This window comes from Cyprinodon tularosa, unplaced genomic scaffold (assembly GCF_016077235.1).
Source record: "Cyprinodon tularosa strain WSP-4 unplaced genomic scaffold, ASM1607723v1 ctg18, whole genome shotgun sequence".
Taxonomy (NCBI): Eukaryota; Metazoa; Chordata; class Actinopteri; order Cyprinodontiformes; family Cyprinodontidae; genus Cyprinodon; species Cyprinodon tularosa.
Window position 1 is genome coordinate 1,075,956 of NW_024038608.1, and position 22,257 is coordinate 1,098,212.

Below are 22,257 nucleotides of genomic sequence, written 5' to 3' on the forward strand. Positions count from 1 at the left end.
ACCAGCTGCTCCACCTCCTCTCTCTAGTCCTGGTCTTTGTCGTCGCTGATGAGGCCCACCACTGTGGTGTCGCCTCCAAACTTCACTACTTATGTATTAAGTGATATATGATGAACCTGGGGACGCAGTGGTATGTATTCAGGATGAACAGCAGGGGGCTCAGGAAGCAGCCCTGAGGGGAGCCCGTGCTTAGGGTGATGACATCAGAGGTGTTCTGTCTGACCCAGACTGACTGAGGTCTGTTTGTGAGGAGCTCTAGCAGCCAATTGCAGAGGGGTGTATTTGTCGCCCAGCTGTTCCAGTGTGCCCATCAGATTCTGTGGGATGATGGTGTTGAGAGCTGAACTGAAGTCCAGGAACAGCATCCGCATGTGGGTGTTTTAATCAAGTCCCTACTTTATGTTTTTCCATCTTAAACCGTTTAGTTTTGCAGTCGCCATATTGAAAGCTTGCGCAGTCAAAGATGAACAAAAGGCTACAGTTTATTATTGAGCACTTAACCCTTTAAAGCCCGATCCAAGAATAAAACAAAACAGAAAATTACTTTTTTTTGGTTTGAATTCCTTATTTGCCTTTTTACCAAAATATGTAAAAAGAAAAAACAGAAATACATTTTTGATTTTAATAATTTATTACTTTGCGATAAGTCAAGATTATGTTTTGTGTAGTCTTCTACTGGCTGTTATCAGGTATATCTGATTGTGTACAATAGGATTTTGAGCAAAGTTTTTACCATTAAATTATGCAAAAGGTTTCAGACGCAAAACATTTCAGAAAACGTATGTATCAAATACGATACATTTGGCATTACAGGGTTAATAATAAATAAGATATAGGTTAGAATTGAGTCATCTTAGTCTTTCCGTAGATGCAGGCCCACAGGCATCTATCAGGGTAGCACACACCTTGTCCCATATTATCTTACACATCACATGCATTAAATATGATTCCACGAGTCTGAAAGAACACACCCGGATTAGCCACCCTAGTTAGAGAGTACCGTTTAGCAAGCAGTCCCCGTCAGTTCAGTTTGTATGTTAAGAATGTTTGCTTCAGCCACTAAAAACTTTGTGAAACAGGTAGGAGACACAGGAAGACTAATCCCGGTTCCCAGCCTGAGCGAGGCTGATCGATACCAACCCCTCAGCCTGGTCACCAGAAAGAGGAAGAGGCATTTCTGGAAAAAGAACAAGTACGCTTCAACTGCGTTTTCGCTGAAAGACATCCTTGTTGGAGAAAAAGAGATCACGGCAGGTAAAAAGGTTTCCCTGAATACAAATAGCTGTTTACAGTTTGTTCTTATTCTGAATATTATATTAAAAGCTTGCCATGTACTTAAAACAAAATTATTAATATTGGTCAAAAGGTCCATTTTAAGTTTATTTACAGCAAATTTACAGTTGAAATATTAGAGTAAATATTTTCCAAAAAGTATAGGCCATTTCCATCCTGCTAAACTTTAATCTGCTAAGTTGTTCATGGTGTTTCCTATAAAATGTGGACACAGTCAATGTGTTCCCCTCCCATAAAGAGCAGGTTAGAATACCAACCTACAATCTTCCTGTGCTTTAAAAGAAAAAAAAGATGAAAAAATATTATTTTCTTTAAATATTTAAGTCACTATAATGCATTTTTACAAAAACACACATCTAGTGAAAATTAAGAACTATCGTCCTTATATCTCTAATTTATATTGACTTTATGATGTATTATTTAAAAAATAGGTTGTTGGTAATTTTTCTCACAGACATTAGGGGTGTAAAAGAAATAGATTCTGTGAAATATCTCAATAATTCATCAGACCATATTGGTATTGATTAAAAATTAATACAACCTTAAATACAAAAATACTTACAGGCAGACATTAATTTCATTTTTCTTAAACCTCCAGCCACTAGTTGGCGGCATACCACCGTAAAACTTTTACAACGTTCTCTAATTAGTAGCTTTTTAATTATTTGTTACTTTTATTTGTTGTTTCTGACCTTCCTGATTTAACCAGTGTTTAGTTAGTGATTCATTTCATGAACAATTAGCTGTTTTGAGTTTTTTACATTTTTTTATTCTTTTGTCATGTTGTTAGCTTTTTAGCTAAACATGCTATATGCTAAACTAGAACAGACTACTCTATCTGTTGATTTTAGCTTAAAGTTGCTGTTAATTGGTTTTGTTTTTCAGCATCGATACTTTGGCTTAACACTAAGCTTTGCTTCGCTGCACTTTTTTTTATTTTACAAAACTAAACTAACCGCAACCAATGTTAGCTGAGCTATGCTGACAAATAATGCAATGACCATTGCATAGCTATGCTAAAAACCCTATTCAAAGAGCTAACATATTTAATAACAGGTTTACTTGAGAACCAATTATCAACTATGTCTAATGTAAAATGAATATGCAAAATTTTGTAAGATGTATATTTTTTAAGCTTAAACTAAGCCAATCAAATTTAAGCTTTTTTTTAAAGCTACAGATGGATTGTTTTTAAGTAACAAACTGATGTTTCATGGTTTCTTTATGAATAAAATAGAGCAATCATTGAATATTGCAGGGTAATATTTTGTCTATGTGTTAACGTCTTAACATCCACTTTACATCAAATACAGCAATATGCTTGAAAATAACACGGGTTAATAGACAAACTAATTTAGGCATCTAATCAATAGAAAAAAGGGTCTTTTTACTTAATACAATTCATTCATCATTCATCATTATGTCAGTTGTTGTTTTGTTTTTGTTTTTTTACAGGAGTATCCTCCTATCAACTCCTAAACTATGAGGATAAATCTGACGTATCCCTGAACGGTCGTTTAGGTAATCACATAATAAACGATGTGGGGTTTAACCTCAGCGGGTCAGACTCAGTGGCCGTCAAGGCCTCCTTCGGCATTGTGACCAAACACGAGCTGGAGGTTCCAACCTTACTACGTGAACTTAACTCAAGGTACTTTATAAAACTGTGTGAAAACCTTTCTCTCCTTTATATTTAAATAATAATTTGTTCAAAAAAGTATTGCTTTTTCTTAAAAGAACATCTCAGAGAGATGTTTTCTTGACTGTGTACCTCCTCTTACTTACTGAAGAAACTTGAGACCAAAGTTTCCCAGTAAAATTAATATATTATGTAATACAATGGTACTCATAAAGGAGGGTGCTAAGAGTGGGATACAAGACAGAGTAATAGTCCAGACGTGTGGTTTTCTTTCTAGGAAGGTGGATCTTGACCACTGCCTGGTTCGTCAGTCTAGGGAGAGTGGACGTTCTGTCCTCTGTGTGGTTGTAGAGAGTATCCGGACAACGCGTCAATGCTCTTTAACCGTCCACGCTGGCATGAGAGGGACAACCATGAGGGTACAAAGAGAAATTATTTTTGCTTTTATCCAATATTATTTGGTTCAACATACCCAAATTTAATAAAGCAGAAATTTCTAATCTACACACTTGTAATTGTTTTCATTTTGCCACAGTTAAATTTATGTATTTTTTAAGTGAATCACACAGTTTTCTTTTCTGCAGTTTCAGATCGACGATGGCCGAAACCCTAAAGGTCGAGATAAAGCCATCGTCATTCCTGCTCACACTACCATTGCCTTCAGTATCTGCGAGCTGTTTGTCCGTCTAGACGGACGACTGGGTAGGAGGAACATTTAGTCTACCTTTGAATGTAACTGCTCTTTTAAGGTTGAGGGTTAAATTCTACTCTCAACATGTATCACCAAGCATATATAATACCTTGTGGTTAACACCTTAGGGCGCTTTGATTTGGAAACTTCATGCCAAGCATTTTTGTCTTAGATTAAAGGCTTTTTTAAAAATCATAACCATCTTTGATCCTAATGTGAGTAGAAGTTACCCTGTAAGATAAAATGTATGGAAAAACCAAATTCCTCAAAGACTTTTTAGGTTTAGATCTAGACACATAATGAGCATTTTATACAATTCCAACTTTGGTGGATTCAGTACAACCCATGTTAGAAAAATATGTCAGACACCCTTTGTTGGTTTTAGCTGGATCTCAAGTGGGGGCTTGTATTCAAATCTATATTAGGAATTAAAACTAGATATTATGTTACCCATGGACAGTTTCAGCCACATCCATTTATTAGCTTTTCCAACCCTAACCCCCATGTGGGAATCTTGGCAGGGTTGGGATTTTGATCACCTTAAAAAGTCCTGCAGAGAGGTTGGTAAGAACCAGAAGACAACGTCATTTGAAAACCAAGCAAGTCAGTGTTCTAAGTATTAGTTAATGTGCAAAAGATTTCCCTAATCTGGTGAATTTCCTTCACAGTCCCTCATTGAATCTGCCTTAAGTGTAGACGTTCAACAAGCTCAGTTTGTCATTTAAGAGTAAGGGGAAGAGATGGGGGATCTGGAGTCAACAAGTCAGCTCTATGTCATGTATTTGTTCTGCCCAGCCACTGAACAAGGTGAGTCCAATCTAGTTTAACCTCTGTCAATTGGACTCACCTGATTCAGTGGCAGAACAAATACATGACATAGAGATAACTTGTTGCCTCTAGCTCCCCCATCTGTGGTAAAGAAATGGCCACTGTCTTTATGAAGGAACCAAGCCAAAGAGCAATGCTCTGTTTCCCTAGTTGGTCTGGCTAACACCACTCACCAATTGCAACAAGAAGTGACTCAAAAATGTCTCTGGGAAAAGAAGCTAAACTTACCTTTCTCTGTAGGATTGCCAGATTTACACTAGAGATAGGGTGAGAGTTGTCATCTGAGTGAAGTACTTCTCTTCTGTATCAAAGGAAATCGGTTACCATATTTGGTTGATATCAAAAGACCCCAAACCCACTGAAGGGACCATATATAACTGATCAACACTAGTAGACATATTTGATTCTCAAGAATGAACTGAAGAGTATGATAAGGGACCTCAAATAACCTCAAATAAGTGGATTACTCCGCCTTATGGTAGCTGATGACCTGTTGTCAATGTTGTAAAACAGCTGCTAGTAATTCATATAACCTATATTTTCACCCATTGTTTGTGTATACTAAATTATGTCGAAACCAGAGATTATGGTTGGTTTTGGAATTGGTTATAGTAGGAGAATCCCCATTTCCTTCCCTTTCAGATATCTGTGTTGCTCCAGAGTCAAAGGGGGGATTTGAGAGGGAGCAGATGAGGGAGCAGCTGGGCGGCTTTGTTGGCCATTTCTCAATGGGTCGCCTGCGCCGCTTCTTGTCCGGAATAATCTATGGAAACCCATTCCGAGCAGGTACAGTCCCAGTTGCCCACATGAAATGTTTGCAATACTTCCAACCTTTTGCTTACAACCAACTCCTGTTCAGATGACAGAACATTCGAAGAACTAACCCACTCCGATACCTACATGGACGACATGGTGACAGAGTACTACGAGAAGGCCGCCAGTATGACGGACGTGTCCACGTCCTACCTTAGGGAAAGCTCTCACACGCGGGTCAACCTACTGAAGCACAACATCCGGAAGGGACCCTGCGCACTGTGTGGTATGGGAAACCAGCGGCGAGAAACTGTCTACGGCTGCCTGGAGTGTTCCAGTGGGGGTCAGAAGTACGTCCGGCTGCATGTAGTGCCCTGTTTCGATCTTTGGCACAAAACCCTGAGGTGAAAAGGGCAAACTTTTTAACTGTGGCCAACATCTTTGTAACATTCTGCCGTTGCCTCAGGAGAACAAACTGTCTCTAAACTTAATCTCCAGGTCACCTGGCTGCTGTATCATTTTCAGCAGCATCTCATTTCCACACTTGTGCCGCCTGTGTACTGTAGCTGCTATCAGATTAATTATTCAGCAAGGGATGGTGTAAAAAGCTCAGTTCCAACTCTGTCATTGGTTACAAGTTTTTGTTTGAACTCTTTCTCACCTACATTCAACTGTTAACCTTTTGTCGACAAGAATGTTGTTTAGAAACCATCGCAATAAGCCTCTGATTCGCTCGAGTATAACTATGAATAGCAGTTTTAGACTTTGATCCGGAATTTACCTACTAAAGACTATTCACAAATGTGTGTTATTTCCAAAAACATATTGTTTTCTACTGTTGTTTTTGTTTTATGAACCTAAATAGGGGGGAAAGATGTTTTTATAGATATTGTTTTGCACATTTAACTGGTGAGACTCTATTTGGACACACAGAAGCACTGGTTTTAAACCGTGCTACGGTCTTTGTCTTATTCGAAGGTTAATAGCTGCCTCAGCTTAAAGTCTTGCAGCCTCTTATAGCATTTTTTGTGTCTGGTATTCATTTTCATCCATGCTTCTTTAACTCTGAGCATCTTACCTGGCATTTTTAGACCAAATTTACCTAGGGGGTGCCTAGGTGGGGTCAATTTTTTTTTTATGGGGCCAGGGCAACAGTTCATTATTTAAAATAGTTGAACTAAAGAACCATTTGCTACTCTGGAAAACCTCAGATATAGTAGATACAAACTATGATCATATCTAAATATGACTGAAGCTAAAATTCCTACATCATTGTTGAAATAAAACTGTTAAATAAAGGATTTTTTTTTTCAAATTTAATTTATGGTTTCTGTGTCAGTGTGCCTCATCGTTTATTGGTCATAAATGTATTAGTATTATGTCAGGAGCCATAAAAGGGGCTAAGACCATTTCTACAAGGGCACTGTCCCCTGTTGTCTCTTGTCTAGAACCTCACTGTGTGGATGCCTGTCCATGCTGGGGAAAAGCATGAGTCTGCACCATTTTATCCCTTATGGCTCTATTCATTAAATATCCATCCATCCATTTTCCAACACGTTTATCCCTACTGGGGTTACGAGGGGTGCTATCTATGGGCAGGAGGCAGGGTACACCCTGGACAGGTAGCTAGTCCATCTCAGAGCAACGCAGAGACAAGCAACCATTCACACACACTCCCACCTCAGGGTAATTTATAGAATTAACATGTGAGAGGAAGCCGGAGTACCCGGAGAGAACCCACACATACTCAGGGAGAACATGCAAACTCCATGCAGAAAGACCCTGGGTTAGGAACTGAACCCGGAACCGTCTTGCTGCAAAGCAGCAGTGCTACTACCCCCACTGAGCAGCCTATTCAATAAATATGTTTCATTAAATTTAAAAACTGATCTTATTTAAGATGTATTATAATAAATGTGTCTGAATATCAATATAAAAAAGACGGTTTAAATTTGTACCATGACCTTTTGTGCAGGCGCGCTGGAAGCTGTTTCAAGCGAGGGGGGCTGATGGCTGCGTTGGAAAACATATGACGTCATTATGTTGAGGGCTGTGGCTGACGTTTTTAACATAATATTGTAGGCCTACATTTGTCACCAAAAACTGCCATTTAAAATGCATCGGAACAAAGCATGAACATTTTAAACTTTATTTCTTCTCTTTTAATCATTCAAAACAAACAACAGCTCCCAATCAACAGGATCAGGAATACTTGAATGAAACATGGCCTACATATAGCCTAAACTGGGCATTGAACGTCTTGAAAGTCCATTCGACTATGGATATGGGGAATGATTTCATATCTGAAACAAAAAACACACACACACACACAAAAAAAAAAAGAACTAATTTCATATTTTATCACTAAATACAGACATAATATTTAGTGATATGCAGCCTTATTCTAGCGTAGACTTCTTCAGCCACAGGACTAAGACGAATAGGCACATAAATAACGCTAAATGTGGCAGTATAGGGGAATTAAAACCATTTCTTACCTCGAAATAGTCAGAAATACGTTTCTGCTGCCTATTGCTAGCCATGCCTAAACGAATGTGAGGTGGCGGAAGCTTCCGGGGGAGTAGCCTAGTTTTTTTATGAAATATTAAAATAATGAATCATTAGTTTATATCTTATACACAGCCTATCATTTTAATCCCATATCAAACACCGTCTTTTAAGAAATAAATACATAAATAATTTCATGTTTTTAAGTACAATATTATGTTACTCCACAGACCCCCACCATGGGGGGCTGATGCTATGACGAGGGAGGCTGCAGCCCCTGCAGCACCCCCCTTCCCGTGCCACTGCCTTTGTGTTAACTTCATGATGCAGAGCTTTATGTCAGTTATCCGCAGTACCTCACTGCCGCCAGGAGGGGGCACTGTTGAAATTTTAAGCCAATTCCAACCGGATGTGTCGTCTGTCAACAAAGCGGACCCACGTGTAAAGGAAATAGAGGCATGTGTCGTTATACTTTAGTTAAGACAGTTTAGGGGGTAAATAAAGCATTTATGAGTAAATCAATGCGTAAAGGTTGAGCACTACTCATCAACATGAAGTTCGCTTACAGGGTAAGTGGCTCGCGCCTAATAATATGGTAGTTTTAAATGCTTTTGGAACGAAACCTCAGAACCGCATTAAAAAAGTGTCACATTTACGTTGTTCTTGGGTAAAAAAATACGTTTATTTTTAATTTAATCTTTTAATAACGTATACACAGAAAATGGTTAATGTTATCAAGCATTCGGCCTATTTAAACCTTAAAACAAACCGTATATTGTCATGCTCTGAAAAGAAATGTCATTTAAATACGTTGGTAGTTGTGTTTGGGTTTTAATGGAAATTCTGCTCTTGCTTTTTTTTTTTTTTTTTAAACTCACATTTTCTGTCTGTAGTTTTCCAACCTGCTCGGAGCTGTCTATCGGCAGGGGAATTTGAATTTCTCCAAAGATGGAAATGCTGTCATCAGTCCAGTTGGAAACAGAATCTCTATCTTCGACATGAAAAAGTAAGTCATTATGGAGGGAAGGGAAAAAATGTAGATAATGTTTAATCTATAAATTATTTAGTGTTGGTTCTCATACGTAGGAGGAAAAAAATCATGAGTTTTACTTTTAAGATTCTATAGATCAGATTGTCCAACATCAGGAGATTAGATTCCTTTATTTATGTTTAATCTAGCATATTTTTATTCAGTTTTATTTTAAATAATAAAAAATAGGTATATATATATTTATATTTTATATTTATATATTAAATGTTTAATCTTAAGGTAAATGTATTTATATATTTTAAGAGTTTATTCCTAATTGCACTACAAAAACTTTGCAAAAATTGAGTAATATTTTACAAATAGGTGTATTTTTTTAGGCAATCTGCTAATGGAATAAAATGACTAAATTAGAAATAAAGAAATTCTTTAAAGATTTTTTTTATTTAAATTCTATAAAAAAATATAGAAAATAAACTCTCAGTTTTTTTATTTATAGTGAAACAAATATAATGATCTAATTTTAGGAGCAGAAATGTTGATTCCATTAGCAGATCATCATATCAACCTCCTACAATTAAAGGGAAATAGACTTAAAATATTTCACTTTTACTGTTTTTTTTTTTTTTCTATTTTCATTTTATGGATACAATTCAGCCAGATCGTGCAGTTAAAGTGATTAAAATTTTCTATGTTAGCAAAACCTGTTTTCGATTCGATTTCGAATTTTGATTGCATCGAATCATTGACTCGAAGGCAATATCTCGCAGCAAGGATGCTTGTAGTGACAGTGGAGAGGAAAAACTCTTTGTGAGCGGCCATCTATCGAGGCCGACTGGGGTTCAAGGAGACAGAAGCAGGGATGCAAAAAGCAGCTGTAAAAGGCGGCCCCGTCCAGGAAACACACAGCCAGGCAGACGAGCTCCGAGCCAGCTCCCATGTCAGAGGATGAAGAGAGCACATCCAGCCATTCACAGTCAGAGAAACAGGACTACACTGGAAAACAGGCCAAGCTCCAACATCAACAATAAAAGGTGTTGATGGTAGCAGCACAGCTGATATTTCTCTGCAGGATGGAGCCACAGCCAAACAGGAACAGACCAGATGAAGCTACTATGAGAAAAAGCAGAGAGAGCAGAACATTAGAGATTGAACTAACAGATTCTGCAGAGTGGGAGAATAGAGATAGAATGATGAAATAGGGGTCCCTATGTCCTCCAGCAGTCTAAGCCTATAGCAGCATAACTATAGAGATAGCTCAGGAAAACCTGAGCCACTCTAACTATAAGCTTTATCAAAATGGGACCTTTAAAGCCTAGCCTTAAAAGTAGACAGGGTGTCTGCCTCACGGACTAAAACTGGTAGTTGGTTCCACAGGAGAGGAGCCTGATAACCAAAAGATCTGCCTCCCATTCTACTTTTGGAAATTCTAGGAACCACTACTAAACTTGTGTGCAAAGTGCTCTGTTAGGAACATAAGGAACAATCAGATCTCTGATATCAGATGGAGCTTGGCCATTTAAGGCTTTATATGTGAGAAGGAGGATTTTAAATTCTAATCTGGATTTAACAGGAAGCCAATGAAGAGAAGCCAGGATAGGAGAGATATGATCTCTCTTTTTAATTTTCATCATGTGTTCTTCCAGCCACCGTCATATTTTAGTCTGTGTACCATTACTGTAGGTAACAATTCGATTCATTTATCAAATTAGATGAAAAGGAATTCCATAGCGTTATTGTTTCAGCCATACTGTATTCTAACCTTTTTCGTTGTTCGTTTCATTTTGCAGTAACACGTCTGAGACGTTGCCCATCTCTACTACCAAGAATATAACATGCGTTGGCGTTTCTCCTGATGGCTGCTTGGCCGTCGTAGTCGATGAAGGTACAACATGTTAGAAGTTTTTATTTATATTCCTAAAAGCCAAAACTCTACTCTAATTTTTTAGTATGCCCTGCTTGGTTGGAGAAAAATAGTTGTTTAAGTTGTTTGATGTCTGACAGACGGCGCCGCCCTGCTGGTCAGCCTCATCACTCGAGCCGTCCTTCATCACTTCCACTTCCACAAGCCGGTCAGCAGCATCCGCTTCTCTCCTGACGGCAGGTTCTGATCTTCTCACATTCAATCCTAAAACATTTAACTGATCTGAATTACAGGGTTTTAGATTCGATCTGCACTGATATTATCTATGGAGTCAATTATAAGCCGTTATTGTTGCAAGAAAAGTTTTTTAAAAACAAAAGACTAAAGAAATACAATTTAAAATTGAAACATATTTTTATATTATATTTTTATACTTGACAGATTTTATATTTTTAAATTCATTTTTCAACATTTTTTTTTCAGATTGAGTTGTTTGGATTTAATTCTTTCCAGTTGCGTTTTCCAGATCAGATTCTTTTCACTTCTGGGGGCGGGCTTTCCTCCGGCCTTCCCTTCTATTGGTCTGCCGGATATTAGTGACAATATTTTTAGTGGTCAAGAACAAGAATGTATTTAGCTTGATGTGAAGGTGATCTGTGAAACACAGAAAATAATTTGTGAAATCAGTCTATAAAACCGAAACCAAGTAGAAAAAAAAGCAACAAATCTGTACAAAATAAAGAAAAAAAAAACTTGAAAAAAAACCAATGATTTAAAAAAAAAATGTGAGAAAACAGCACATTTATTTTCATTTTTTTTTTATTAAGAACTTTTTGGAAGTATAATTTCTGTGTTGCATTTTTGTTACATTTAAATTTACAAAACCTTTTCTTTTTAAACAATATTGGAACAAAATGAATTCCATACATTTCTGATCCTCCATCCTCAGGAAGTTTGTTGTGACAAAGGAGAACGTAGCGCTGATGTACCACGCCCCTGGGAAGCAGCGGGAGTTCAATGCCTTTGTATTAGACAAGAGCTACCACGGCCCATACGATGAAACCACGTGCATCGACTGGACCGACGACTCCAAGTGAGGGCAGGAGTTTTTCGGAGGTAAAGATGTGGCAGGCGTTCACCAACAGAGGCGATGATGGGATGTTTTCCTGCAGGTGCTTCGTGGTGGGAAGCAAAGACATGTCCACCTGGGTGTTTGGAGCAGAGCGCTGGGCTAACCTCATCTACTACTCACTGGGCGGACACAAGGACGTCATCGTGGGCTGTTTCTTCGAAAAGCGCAGCCTAAATGTACGTACTATGGAGTGAATTTTGTTCCATTGTTATTGCGAGCAAAGCAAGTTTTGCAAACAGAAATCTGAAAAAAAAAAAAATGCGCTCGAGAAAAGAAACTTTAAAGAACTTCTTAATTAACAAAAAACCCCAAAACACTGGTGTTAAAAGAAACCTAGCTATTTTTACAAATTCTGTTTTGAAATTTTCTTTTATTTTTTATTTATTTAAAAAAAAAATGTAAACAATTTTATAAAAAATGCTTTTTGAGATTTTTTGTCAAAGTTTTTTGTAAAGTTCTTTTCAAATTTATGTACCTGTATATGTATATATTTAAAGTTTTTTATCTTTTCAACTTTTTTTTACATTTCTTTTCGCATTTTGCATTCCTTTTAAAATTTAATTGAAAAAAAGATTGTATTTGAATTAATTTGAAAAAATAAAATCTGTAGAAAAGAGCAAAATTGGAAAAAAAAAAATAATGTATAACAAAATGTGAGAAAGCGGTAAGCAGTTCCCAAAAGAGTTTAATTTCTGGATTATATTTTTCTTAACTTTTCATTTACAAAAGAATTTCTTTGCTTGGAATAATAATGGAACCAAATCCACCCCATATTCATCTCCTCACTCAATTTCCCAACAATTACAGCTTCCATTTCTAACGTTGGTTTTGTTTTCTCAGCTTTACACGGTGAGCCAGGACGGAGTTCTGTGCGTCTGGGAAAGCGACACCGAGCCGGACGGCCTGGTTCTGAAGAAAAGCGTTGACAAAAGCAAGCCGGCAAGACCAGAGGAGGACGAGGAGGAAGAGGAGAGGGCGGAAGGAGAGGAAGGGGAGGTGATCCGAGGGAAAACGGAAACTCCAAAAACCAATAGCAAGATTAAAAATGTTCGATACAAGCAGATAAGCAAGTAAGTCACTTTTTCTTTCCCTTATAAAACCCTTTTACAGATATTTAGGTTCTGTCCTGTATTTGCTTGAACCCTCAGTTGCCATATTTTCAATCTGCTTCATAGTGAATTCAGTTTATCCCGACTGGTGTTTACCTAAAGATCACGATTGCTGTGATTTTCTTCCCTCAAAAACAAAAATTTTCAATTAGAAATGTTTACATTTTTAAAATGTTCATTTACAGAGCATGTTTTTACTTGCAAAAATAACGGAACAAAACTCACTCCATAGAAATGAAACATTTCCATTCTTGGCCTGTTAATCAACAGCATCTAAATGTTGATTTATGGTCAAATCAAAGAAGCGTATAAACTTTTAACCGTATCTGCGGTACTTTTTTTTGCGTTTCCAGACATTTCTTCAACAAGGAGGGAGAGTTCAACAACCTGACGGCTGCCGCCTACCATAAACCCACCCACATCCTGGTCACCGGCTTCGCTTCGGGAATATTCCACCTGCACGAACTGCCCGAGTTCAACCTGATTCACTCGCTGAGGTGCCGCTTGGTTTTTGATCGGATCGTTTAACAGGAAGCAGGTTGATGATCAGGATTTCTGTCTTTGCAGCATCTCAGACCAAAGGATCGCCTCAGTGGCTATAAACAGCTCCGGAGACTGGATTGCGTTCGGATGCTCTCGTAAGCTCGCCTCTTTGTCTTTATGTGGCCGTCTTTAACTAGGAAGTAATTAAACGCCTCGTATTTTTGTTTTCCTTTAGGGAAGGGTCAGCTGCTGGTGTGGGAGTGGCAGAGCGAATCGTACGTCTTCAAGCAGCAGGGTCACTTCAACAACATGGCCTCTCTGGCTTACTCTCCAGACGGGCAGTACGTGGTGACAGGAGGGGATGATGGGAAAGTGAGTCCAGAACACCAGCAGGAAGTGAGGTTGCTGGAACATTTTTCTCCAAAGCGCTTCCTGTGTTTTGCTCCTTCAGGTGAAAGTGTGGAACACCAACAGCGGGCTCTGCTTTGTCACCTTCACCGAGCACACCAGCAGCGTCACCAGCGTCACCTTCACCTCCAGCGGCTTCGTCATCGCCAGCGCCTCCTTGGACGGCACCGTTAGGGCGTTCGACCTGCACAGGTGACGGAAATCTGTCGCAGAAAGGAAAGGAAAAAATCAATAAAAGAAGGGGGGTTTAAAGGTGCGTATTTTTGACGGCAGGTATCGAAACTTCCGGACGTTCACGTCTCCTCGGCCGGCGCAGTTCTCCTCGCTGGCAGTCGATGTGAGCGGAGAGCTGGTGAGCGCCGGAGCGCAGGACTCCTTCGAGATCTTCCTCTGGTCCATGCAGACCGGTCGGCTGCTGGAGGTAGGAAAGACTTTTCCCCTTGTTTTATAACTCTGCTCTTCCTACCGTGGTTCTAGAAGGGCTAAAACAGACTCTCATTGTCTTGGGCTGAGCAGGTCCTCTCAGGACACGAGGGTCCAGTCAGCAGCCTGAGCTTCAGTCCGGTCCAGTCTGTCCTGGCCAGCGCCTCGTGGGACCGTACTGTCCGACTGTGGGACATGCTGGACAGCTGGCAGGTCAAAGAGACGCTCCCTCTGACATCAGACGGTAAAAGAAACAATGAGATGTTTGTTCCTGCCAGCAGAGGGCACCAGAGATAAACGCATAGATTCACTTCAATTGGTGATTTTATATTTGAAAATAACACCGAATTTATGAACATTTTACTTTAAAATAAGACGACAAATGTAGAAACTTAAAACAGTTTTTAAGTCTGAATATTATTTGAATATTATTACTGTTTACACATATAGATAACTTTATTTAAAAAAAACAACTAAATATGATAAATATATAAAAACTTTGTCAAATAAAATCCCAATTTATGAAAATGTATCATTTTTACTTAAAAAAAGTACTAATTTATACAGTTTGAAGTAAAAGTATGAATATTTGTCAATGTTTACAAGGTAAAAAAAACACTCAAAATATTTCCAAAAAATGATGGAATCACAATTTTTATGCTAAAATTAAACTATTTTCACCATTTTAAAGGGGAAAAAAACATGAAAAGTTGGAATAATTAAGTGACCTGGTAACTCAATATCCGAATTTATCAAAATCTTTTATCAGTATTTTAAAATAAGAAGAAAAATGTACAAATTGAAACACTTTTGAGGTAAAAATCTGAATATTATTAAATTTTTTAAAAATATAAATACCGTATTTTCACGACTATAAGGCGCACTTAAACGTCTTTTTTTCCCCTCAAAATGTGCGGTGCGCCCTATGGTGCGGTGCGCCCTATGTGTGTTGTAACTGCGACTTTTGAGACCACCTCATTGAGGAGATGATGAAAGAGTGGCTGAATGTAAGGAGACCGGGTGGTTTTTTCCACTCATCACCATCGCTGTTAATATGTAACTCCATGCGTGCCCATCTCACAGCTGATGTGAAAAACATGGGGAAACAAATTAACGCTGTGCTCGCTGTTCAACCGCTCGACATCGGTGTGAACCGGACCCAGCAGGTGCAGCAGAAGCAGCGAGTTTACATGCAAAGTCAATGGTTGACGCGCGTATAGGCGCAGCAAAAGGTCCTGCAGCGCGTTTTGAGCAGCAGGAGCGTTTAAGCATCTGACGCACCGCCAACGCGCTGCTGCTGCTCGAGATGGAAAAATTGAAGTTTTGCTGCTGGACGCACCGCATCAACCAATCAGAGAAGCTGATCTGGGAGCTGACAGCGAGACAGACACAGAGCTCTGATGACATATGATATTAACGCAAATGAAAAAGGCTGGATGGATGAGGAGATGATGAAAGCGTGGCTGAGGCAGGTGTATGTAAGGAGACCAGGTGTTTTTTTCCACGCATCACCATAATCTGTGACTCAATGCGTGCCCATCTCACAGCTGATGAGAAAAACATGGTGAATCAAATGAACGCTGTGCTCGCCGTTATCCCGGGGGGTCTGACAAAGGAACTTCAACCGCTCAACATCGGTGTGAAGCGGCCGTTCAAAGTAAGGCTGCGAGCGGCGTGGGAGCGATGGATGACAGACGGAGACCACAGTTTCAGGATAAGTGGAAGGCAGCGCCGGGCAAGTTACGCCACCGTTAGCGGATGGATTGTTGATGCTTGGACTAACGTGTTTGCTGGCTCTGTTGTTCAAGCTTTCGCAAAAGCCGGCATTATTTCTGAGGAGCCGCGCTGCACGGAAAGTGACTCTGACAGCGAAGAAGGGGAAACTGGCATGTCTGATTTAGCGCAGCTGTTTAATTCAGAAACAGAGGATGATGACTTTGATGGGTTTGATTAATACTTTGTAATAAATACATGAATAAAGCACAATCATACTCAGTTTTGCTCCCGCTCTATTTTTCTACCTGAAAACTTAATTCAACAGCAGCCTCTGGGCGGGTCTCCTCCTCTTCACCGCGGTGGCTGGCAGGTGTTTTTTCATCTAAATAATCTAAATCTTGCAGCTATATTTGCTGTGATCAGTGGGAATAAAGTAGTTTTAATATGTTTTTAAGTGAGAAAGGCCACCTGAAAACTTAATTGCAGTCAGTTCATCCAGATTATCTATTTCTGTCGGAGGCGCTCAGACCCCCACATACCAGCGGTGCACCGACAGTAGAAATCCCTTCATCAGCAGCCTCTAGGCTGGGCAGGTGTTTTTCATCTAAATAATTTAAACTGCAGGCACCAGGATACCGGTAATAAAAGCGAACATATTCCGTCGGCAGGTTTCAGGATTTTAAGTTAATTTAGGAGTGACCACAGCGCTGTGTCATCTGCGATGTGTCTGTCTCACGGCCAGCTGCCAGGTTTGATTAATACTTTGTAATAAATACATGAATAAAGCACAGTCATACTCAGTTTTGCCCCCGCTGTATTTTTAAATACGCAGTAGAGGTATTTAAAGGTAGTAGAGGACATGTACCTGTATATAAAAAACGCGCCCTATAGTACGGTGCGCCTTATGTGTGTGTTAAATACAGAAATGGGACACATAACTGAGAGTGCGCCTTTTAGTACGGTGCGCCTTATGGTCGTGAAAATACGGTAACTAAAAATCACACGAAATGTCAAAAAGCAAATGATGGATTCACAGTTTTGATGCAAAAAAATTAATTTTAAAGGAAAACACACGGAAGGTCTCGCTTATAAGCTGAAACAGTTTGGTTAAGTAGGAGAAATGCGAGAAATCCTGCAAACTTTGTTTCTTGAAGGATTTTATTTAGGATGTATTCCTTCCTGCAGTTCGGAGCTTTTTATTTTTATCAATAAAGTTTGTTTTAAATCACTTATTATTGAAGGAGCATCAAACAATCTATTAATAATATTTCATTATTTAGGAAGAAAATGTTTCTGCACGTTCAAGGAACCTCCAGCAGAAAGGAAAATGTGAATGCAGTTCATTTTTATTCAGGCAGATTTGAATTATAAATAAAAATTAAAAAAATGATTTTATATTAAATCTGTTTAACAAAAGATTATAAAGGAAAAAATAATTAATTTTAAAGGAAAAATAAGTTGGAATCAATCAATAAAAGAGGAAAAATGATATCATTACAGGGTTCGTACGGGTGCTGGAAATCCTTGAAAATGCTAGAATTTTGACGTTGTGTTTTCAAGGTTTGAAAAGTGCTTATATTTTGGATGAAATGCTTGAAAATGCTTGAAATTGTAACTATTACTTTCGCAACAAATAATCTATCTAGCTGAATCGTGTGTTTATTAAATGGAGAAAAAAAATGTTGGAGAGCCCGAAAATGAAACCTGCTCGCTTATGTGTGACTGCGATCTGCCAGTCTATTTCCATGTGTGACCCCGCCCCCATGAAATTAATACGGCACCATGCCGGGAGGTTGTCGTTTCAATGAACGTTGGCTGGAAGATGAAAAATACAAATTATGGATTAAACGGGTACAAACCCCACGAGTCTCCTCTTGTAAAGTCTGCAAAAAAGATGTGCAGCTTTTCACAATGGGCGAGTCTGCGCTCTCGAGTCACATGAAGGGTAAGTCATAGTGACTGAGAGTACGGTGTGATAATGTAATGTTAGTATTGCAATGTTTCCCGCAGCACTATCTTGGCGAGGCGGCCGCCTCGCCAAACTCACGCTACCGCCTCGCTAACGTTCCAAAAAACCCCCGAAGTTTTAATTCATTGCCAGGCCCGGACCTTAAAACAGCATTGATGACTCTACGGCTGATAATACTGAATTGCGACACCCTCTGGTTGGTTATATTACTACGCCATGGCAGAAGAGTAATTTACTTTGATCATCCGAGGAGACGTGTGGGGGGGGGGGGTGGACGATAGTCCACCGATGATGAAGACGACGAACACGTCCCCCCCATCATCGGTGGACTATCGTAGTTAATTAAAACTGAAAATCCAAAATAAATATCTGCCTCGTGTGCTCTGACAAATTAAGATAGGATGTAGTTTTATATATTAATTTCGAACCCTGTCATTAGTTTGTTTGCACTTTAAAAAAAATGATGGATGATAATAGATGCTGCTGGTCATTTAACTTTTTATACATTGTCTAAGAGAAGATTGTAAACAAGCTATGGCTAGCTGCTAACGTTGCTAACGCTGCATCCAAAGCTAATTCTCATGCGTACCCCCCTGAGAAATAAAAGGAGTCGGAATGAGTTCAACTTCGTTTCCGTCTCTCTTAAAACTGATGGATTTAAATCAGATTTCAGAACGACTTTGAAAATAAAATTTCAGATTTTGAATTATTTCGATAAGTTTGTTAGAATTAAACTCTTGTAGAAATCTGAGGTAATAGTTCAGCTTTGATTGTTCTCGTTCTTGAAGAGGATTTTGATGTAAAAATCCAGCATTGACCATTAAAACAGAATAAAAGTCGTTTTCTCTATTTCTTGTTTGTGCGTCCACAGGTCTGTGTGTGACGTATCGCCCTGACGGGCAGCAGCTGGCTGTGGCCACTCTGAACGGAGAAATCTCTTTCTGGAACCCCCAGACGGCCGCGCAGACCGGCTCCATCGCCGGACGCCACGACCTGGAGGTCGGCCGCAAGGAGACGGATAAAATCACAGCCAAGCAGTCCGCCAAGGGAAAGTGAGTGAAAGCGATTCAAACGTCGGGTTCCGTTCCTTTTTGCTCTGGTTTTTGTGTTTTTTTTTAACCGCTGTTTTCTTCGGTTTAGGTCTTTCACGTCTCTGTGTTACTCTGCTGACGGGGAGTCTGTTTTGGCGGGAGGACACTCCAAGTTCGTCTGCATCTACAACGTCCAGGAGCAGATGCTGATGAAGAAGTTTGAGATCTCCTGCAACCTGTCATTCGACGCCATGGAGGTAAAATCAAAGGTTCTCTCCCGGCCGCATGAGGCGGGGGGCGTAGGAGCGGTTGTGATGCATTGTTTCTCCCGCAGGAGTTCCTGGACAGGCGGAAGATGACGGAGTTCGGCAGCCTTGCACTGGTGGACGACGCCGCCGGAGATGAAGACGGGGTGGACATCAGCCTGCCTGGAGTCAGAAGAGGTAGTTTGGTTTTAATTTAGATTTCTGAGTTTTCATCATACCGGTGGAGTAAACATGGCGTCCGTTTGGTTAAAGGCGACATGAGTTCCCGCCACTTCAAGCCGGAGATCCGGGTCAGCTCGCTGCGCTTCTCTCCGACCGGGCGCAGCTGGGCAGCCGCCACTACCGAGGGCCTGCTGGTCTACTCCCTGGACGGGTCCCTGGTTTTCGACCCGTACGACCTGGACCTGGACGTGACGCCGGCCAGCATCTGCAAGCAGCTCCGCCTCCAGGAGTGGGCGTCGGCCATTGTCCTGGCGTTCAGGCTCAATGAAAACGCACTCAAACAGGAGGTGCTGGAAACAGTTCCACAGCAGCAGAGTGGGTTCAGCTTCATCTATTTATCTTTTAGGTCTTCATGAACCTGATGATTTTTTTTCCATTACTGGTGAAAGAAAAGAATAGAAAAAAAAATTCTCTTTATTCTTTCTTTAATGCCACATTACGTGTAGAACCTATAGGAACGCATCTTAAATCAATGATCTGTATAACCGAATTTTGTTAAGTAAGCAATTGACAAAACTAAATCTGAAAAGGTGAAATTTGAAAAAATAAAAATAAAAATTAATTAATTGTGCAAAATAAAAGGCGGAAATTAAATTTAAGCATTTGAAAAATAAAAAGTAAATGGCAAAATAGGGTAAATCTACGGATCCCCTAAAGGGACATGGAGGGGGAAAAAAACTTGCGAGATCCCGCAATAGTTTTGCAAGATCTTGCAAAAGTATTCCGGGATCTCGCAAGTTTTTTTCCCCCTCCATGTCCCTTTAGGGGCTCCGTAGGATTGCATACTGACCTTGTCTCTCTTCATTCATGTAATGTCGTGTTTTCGGGACTTCTCTAGAAATTAAGAACCTCTCCAAATCATCCTCCATGGTTGTAGCTGACACATGGATGTATTATCCTCCCATAGCAGTACACTTTGCACCTCCACTGTTGTGTCTCTGTTTTACTTCCAGTTCACTGACATGGCAAAACGTTTAGCGGGATCTCGCAAGAGCTTATTTTTTGCGAGATCTCGCAAAAGTTTATTTTTTCCTCCATGTCCCTTTAGGGGCTCCGTATAAAGCTAAACATGTGGGAAAAACAAATAAAACAAGATTTTTTTTCTTTTTTTTGAAAAATAAACTTGGAAGAAAAATAGAATTTTATTATATTTAATTTGTGTTTATATTGTGGAAAAACATTAAGATAACAGAAACCTTTTTTATTGGGCTTTTTTCTTAAAGTTTAACTTCTGTATTGCATTATTATTTTGTTGTTCAGATTTCCATTTTGTTAATGCTGTCTTTGCTGGCAGCAATAGTGGAACAAATTTCCCTCCATAGCTCAGATCCTTTGTGTGCTTTTATTCTCCAGTTCCGGTGGTTTGCGGATCTCTGCCTGACATTTACGTGGAAAAGCTGCTTGGCTTTGTGGCTTCCTGCTTGGAGAAATCAAGTCACCTGCAATTCTACATGAGCTGGGCCCAGAACCTGCTCATGCTGCACGGGCAGCGACTCAAGAACAGGTAGAAACACATTTCCTGGTTCCTCCCGCTGCCTCTAATGGTCCCCAGATACTGAATTTTCTCTACTTTCCAGGTCTGCATCCATCGTCCCAACGCTGCAGTCGCTGCAGAAGAGCATCCAGAGACACTTCGACAATCTATCCAAGCTGTACGTTTCGTTTTTCTGACTCTAATCCCAAAAAAAGAAGGTTTTCTAATCGGTTTTCTCCTTACAGATGCGACTTCAACATGTATAACATCCACTACGCAGTGGCGCTCTCAAAACAGAAGGGCATTAAGAGGCCCGCTGAGGAGGAGGATGATGATGAAGATGAAGGGATGAGCCAAGCTTCTGTAGAAGAGACAGACCTGATGCTGTAGCCTGTATCTAATGTTGACTTCATATTAGTTTCTCTGTGCTTTTATGTATGACTCATATGCAGTTTGTTTTTATAATAAATTCACTTTATTGTCAAAAATGTTTACTTTAATCATTTTATCCAAGTTTTGATGTCAGTTATGTTGAAAATCTAATCTGCAAACCTCTTGTTGCTACTAAAGGTTTTCTTCATCGTGGAGCCTATGGCTGTGTTAATAACTGTATACCAAGATGGAAAGAAAATCACTTTGTGTCGCACCTTTTATGAAAAGGAGACGCAAAGAATAAAACTTGATTACAAGGAGAGGATGGTAAGATTTTAAGAGGTGTTTAAACCCAAAAAATTAGAGTAATTTTAAACATTAAAATAGTTAAAATAACTTAAAAGTGGTAAGGAAAATTATAAATTATGTTTTATTGCAATAGCTGATCTCCTGCGATTGATTCTTTTATCTTGAACTGTTAGAGGGAATTTAAAGGTATATACCACCATGTATAAACAATCTCCCTATTTTGCTGCTATGAAAAGAAGTCATTAAAACAATTTCAAATACATTTTCTAATTTCATTGATATATGTCTTTGGTTATTTACAGGGATATTTAAATACTTTTATGTGCATATTATAATTTAATCGTGTCTATGTATTAGATAAATATATTTCACATTTAATTATATTCATAACATAAGCAATTGTGTCACATGTGTTCCACCATAATTTTTTTTTAGTAAACATCTTTGTAGACAGATTTTTTATTTTTTTTTAAAGGAACAGAATATTCAAAAGTATGCCAGGGATATTTGCTTCTATGGGAAGTACATATGTACCAAAAGGAAAAAAGAAAAACTAAGTTGATATGATTTAATTAAAAAACATGTAATAACCTGAAACATTCATATCTGCTTACAGCTTTTTTTGTACTTTGGGAAACTGGATAAATAAGGCTCAGTTTCCTTAACAAAAGCTTTTTTTTTTTTTTTTTAAAGGGAGAATGATAGAAAAAAAGTACAATTATGCAAATAAAATGTGCCAAATATAATAATTAAATTGATTCATGTGGAGCTAAATTGGG

At 39.2% G+C, this 22,257-nt stretch overlaps 2 protein-coding genes and 1 long non-coding RNA gene across 3 annotated transcripts; all 3 read left to right on the forward strand.

Annotated features, from left to right (window-relative positions):
• Window positions 1-1,001: 1,001 nt before the first annotated feature.
• Window positions 1,002-6,464, forward strand: pjvk (pejvakin). The gene is made up of 6 exons (XM_038282149.1): window positions 1,002-1,254; window positions 2,749-2,944; window positions 3,210-3,351; window positions 3,517-3,634; window positions 5,094-5,237; window positions 5,311-6,464. The coding sequence occupies exons 1-6, from the start codon at window positions 1,035-1,037 to the stop codon at window positions 5,610-5,612; spliced, it is 1,122 nt and encodes a 373-aa protein (XP_038138077.1). The 5' UTR covers window positions 1,002-1,034; the 3' UTR covers window positions 5,613-6,464.
• A 1,655-nt stretch (window positions 6,465-8,119) lies between these two features.
• Window positions 8,120-21,285, forward strand: pwp2h (PWP2 small subunit processome component). The gene is made up of 20 exons (XM_038282154.1): window positions 8,120-8,281; window positions 8,606-8,718; window positions 10,491-10,585; window positions 10,705-10,804; window positions 11,514-11,657; window positions 11,737-11,872; window positions 12,537-12,766; window positions 13,159-13,302; window positions 13,373-13,443; window positions 13,524-13,660; window positions 13,740-13,888; window positions 13,970-14,117; window positions 14,213-14,363; window positions 18,676-18,856; window positions 18,945-19,092; window positions 19,170-19,278; window positions 19,354-19,638; window positions 20,677-20,827; window positions 20,901-20,975; window positions 21,043-21,285. Exons 1-20 carry the CDS (start codon window positions 8,264-8,266, stop codon window positions 21,185-21,187), a joined length of 2,730 nt encoding a protein of 909 aa, XP_038138082.1. The 5' UTR covers window positions 8,120-8,263; the 3' UTR covers window positions 21,188-21,285.
• Window positions 17,556-17,910, forward strand: LOC119781600. The gene is made up of 2 exons (XR_005280592.1): window positions 17,556-17,686; window positions 17,718-17,910. It is a non-coding gene; the product is annotated as an uncharacterized LOC119781600 (long non-coding RNA).
• Window positions 21,286-22,257: the final 972 nt, after the last annotated feature.

Bases quoted from the DNA above. Each gene is read 5' to 3' on its own strand.
- pjvk (XM_038282149.1), top strand. From the start codon at position 1,035: ATGTTAAGAATGTTTGCTTCAGCCACTAAAAACTTTGTGAAACAGGTA. The intron at 1,255-2,748 runs GTAAAAAGGTTT...GTTTTTTTACAG, and splicing joins AGAAAAAGAGATCACGGCAG to GAGTATCCTCCTATCAACTC. The intron at 3,635-5,093 runs GTAGGAGGAACA...CTTCCCTTTCAG, and splicing joins CCGTCTAGACGGACGACTGG to ATATCTGTGTTGCTCCAGAG.
- pwp2h (XM_038282154.1), top strand. The intron at 10,586-10,704 runs GTACAACATGTT...GATGTCTGACAG, and splicing joins GGCCGTCGTAGTCGATGAAG to ACGGCGCCGCCCTGCTGGTC. The intron at 19,093-19,169 runs GTAAAATCAAAG...TTTCTCCCGCAG, and splicing joins TGTCATTCGACGCCATGGAG to GAGTTCCTGGACAGGCGGAA.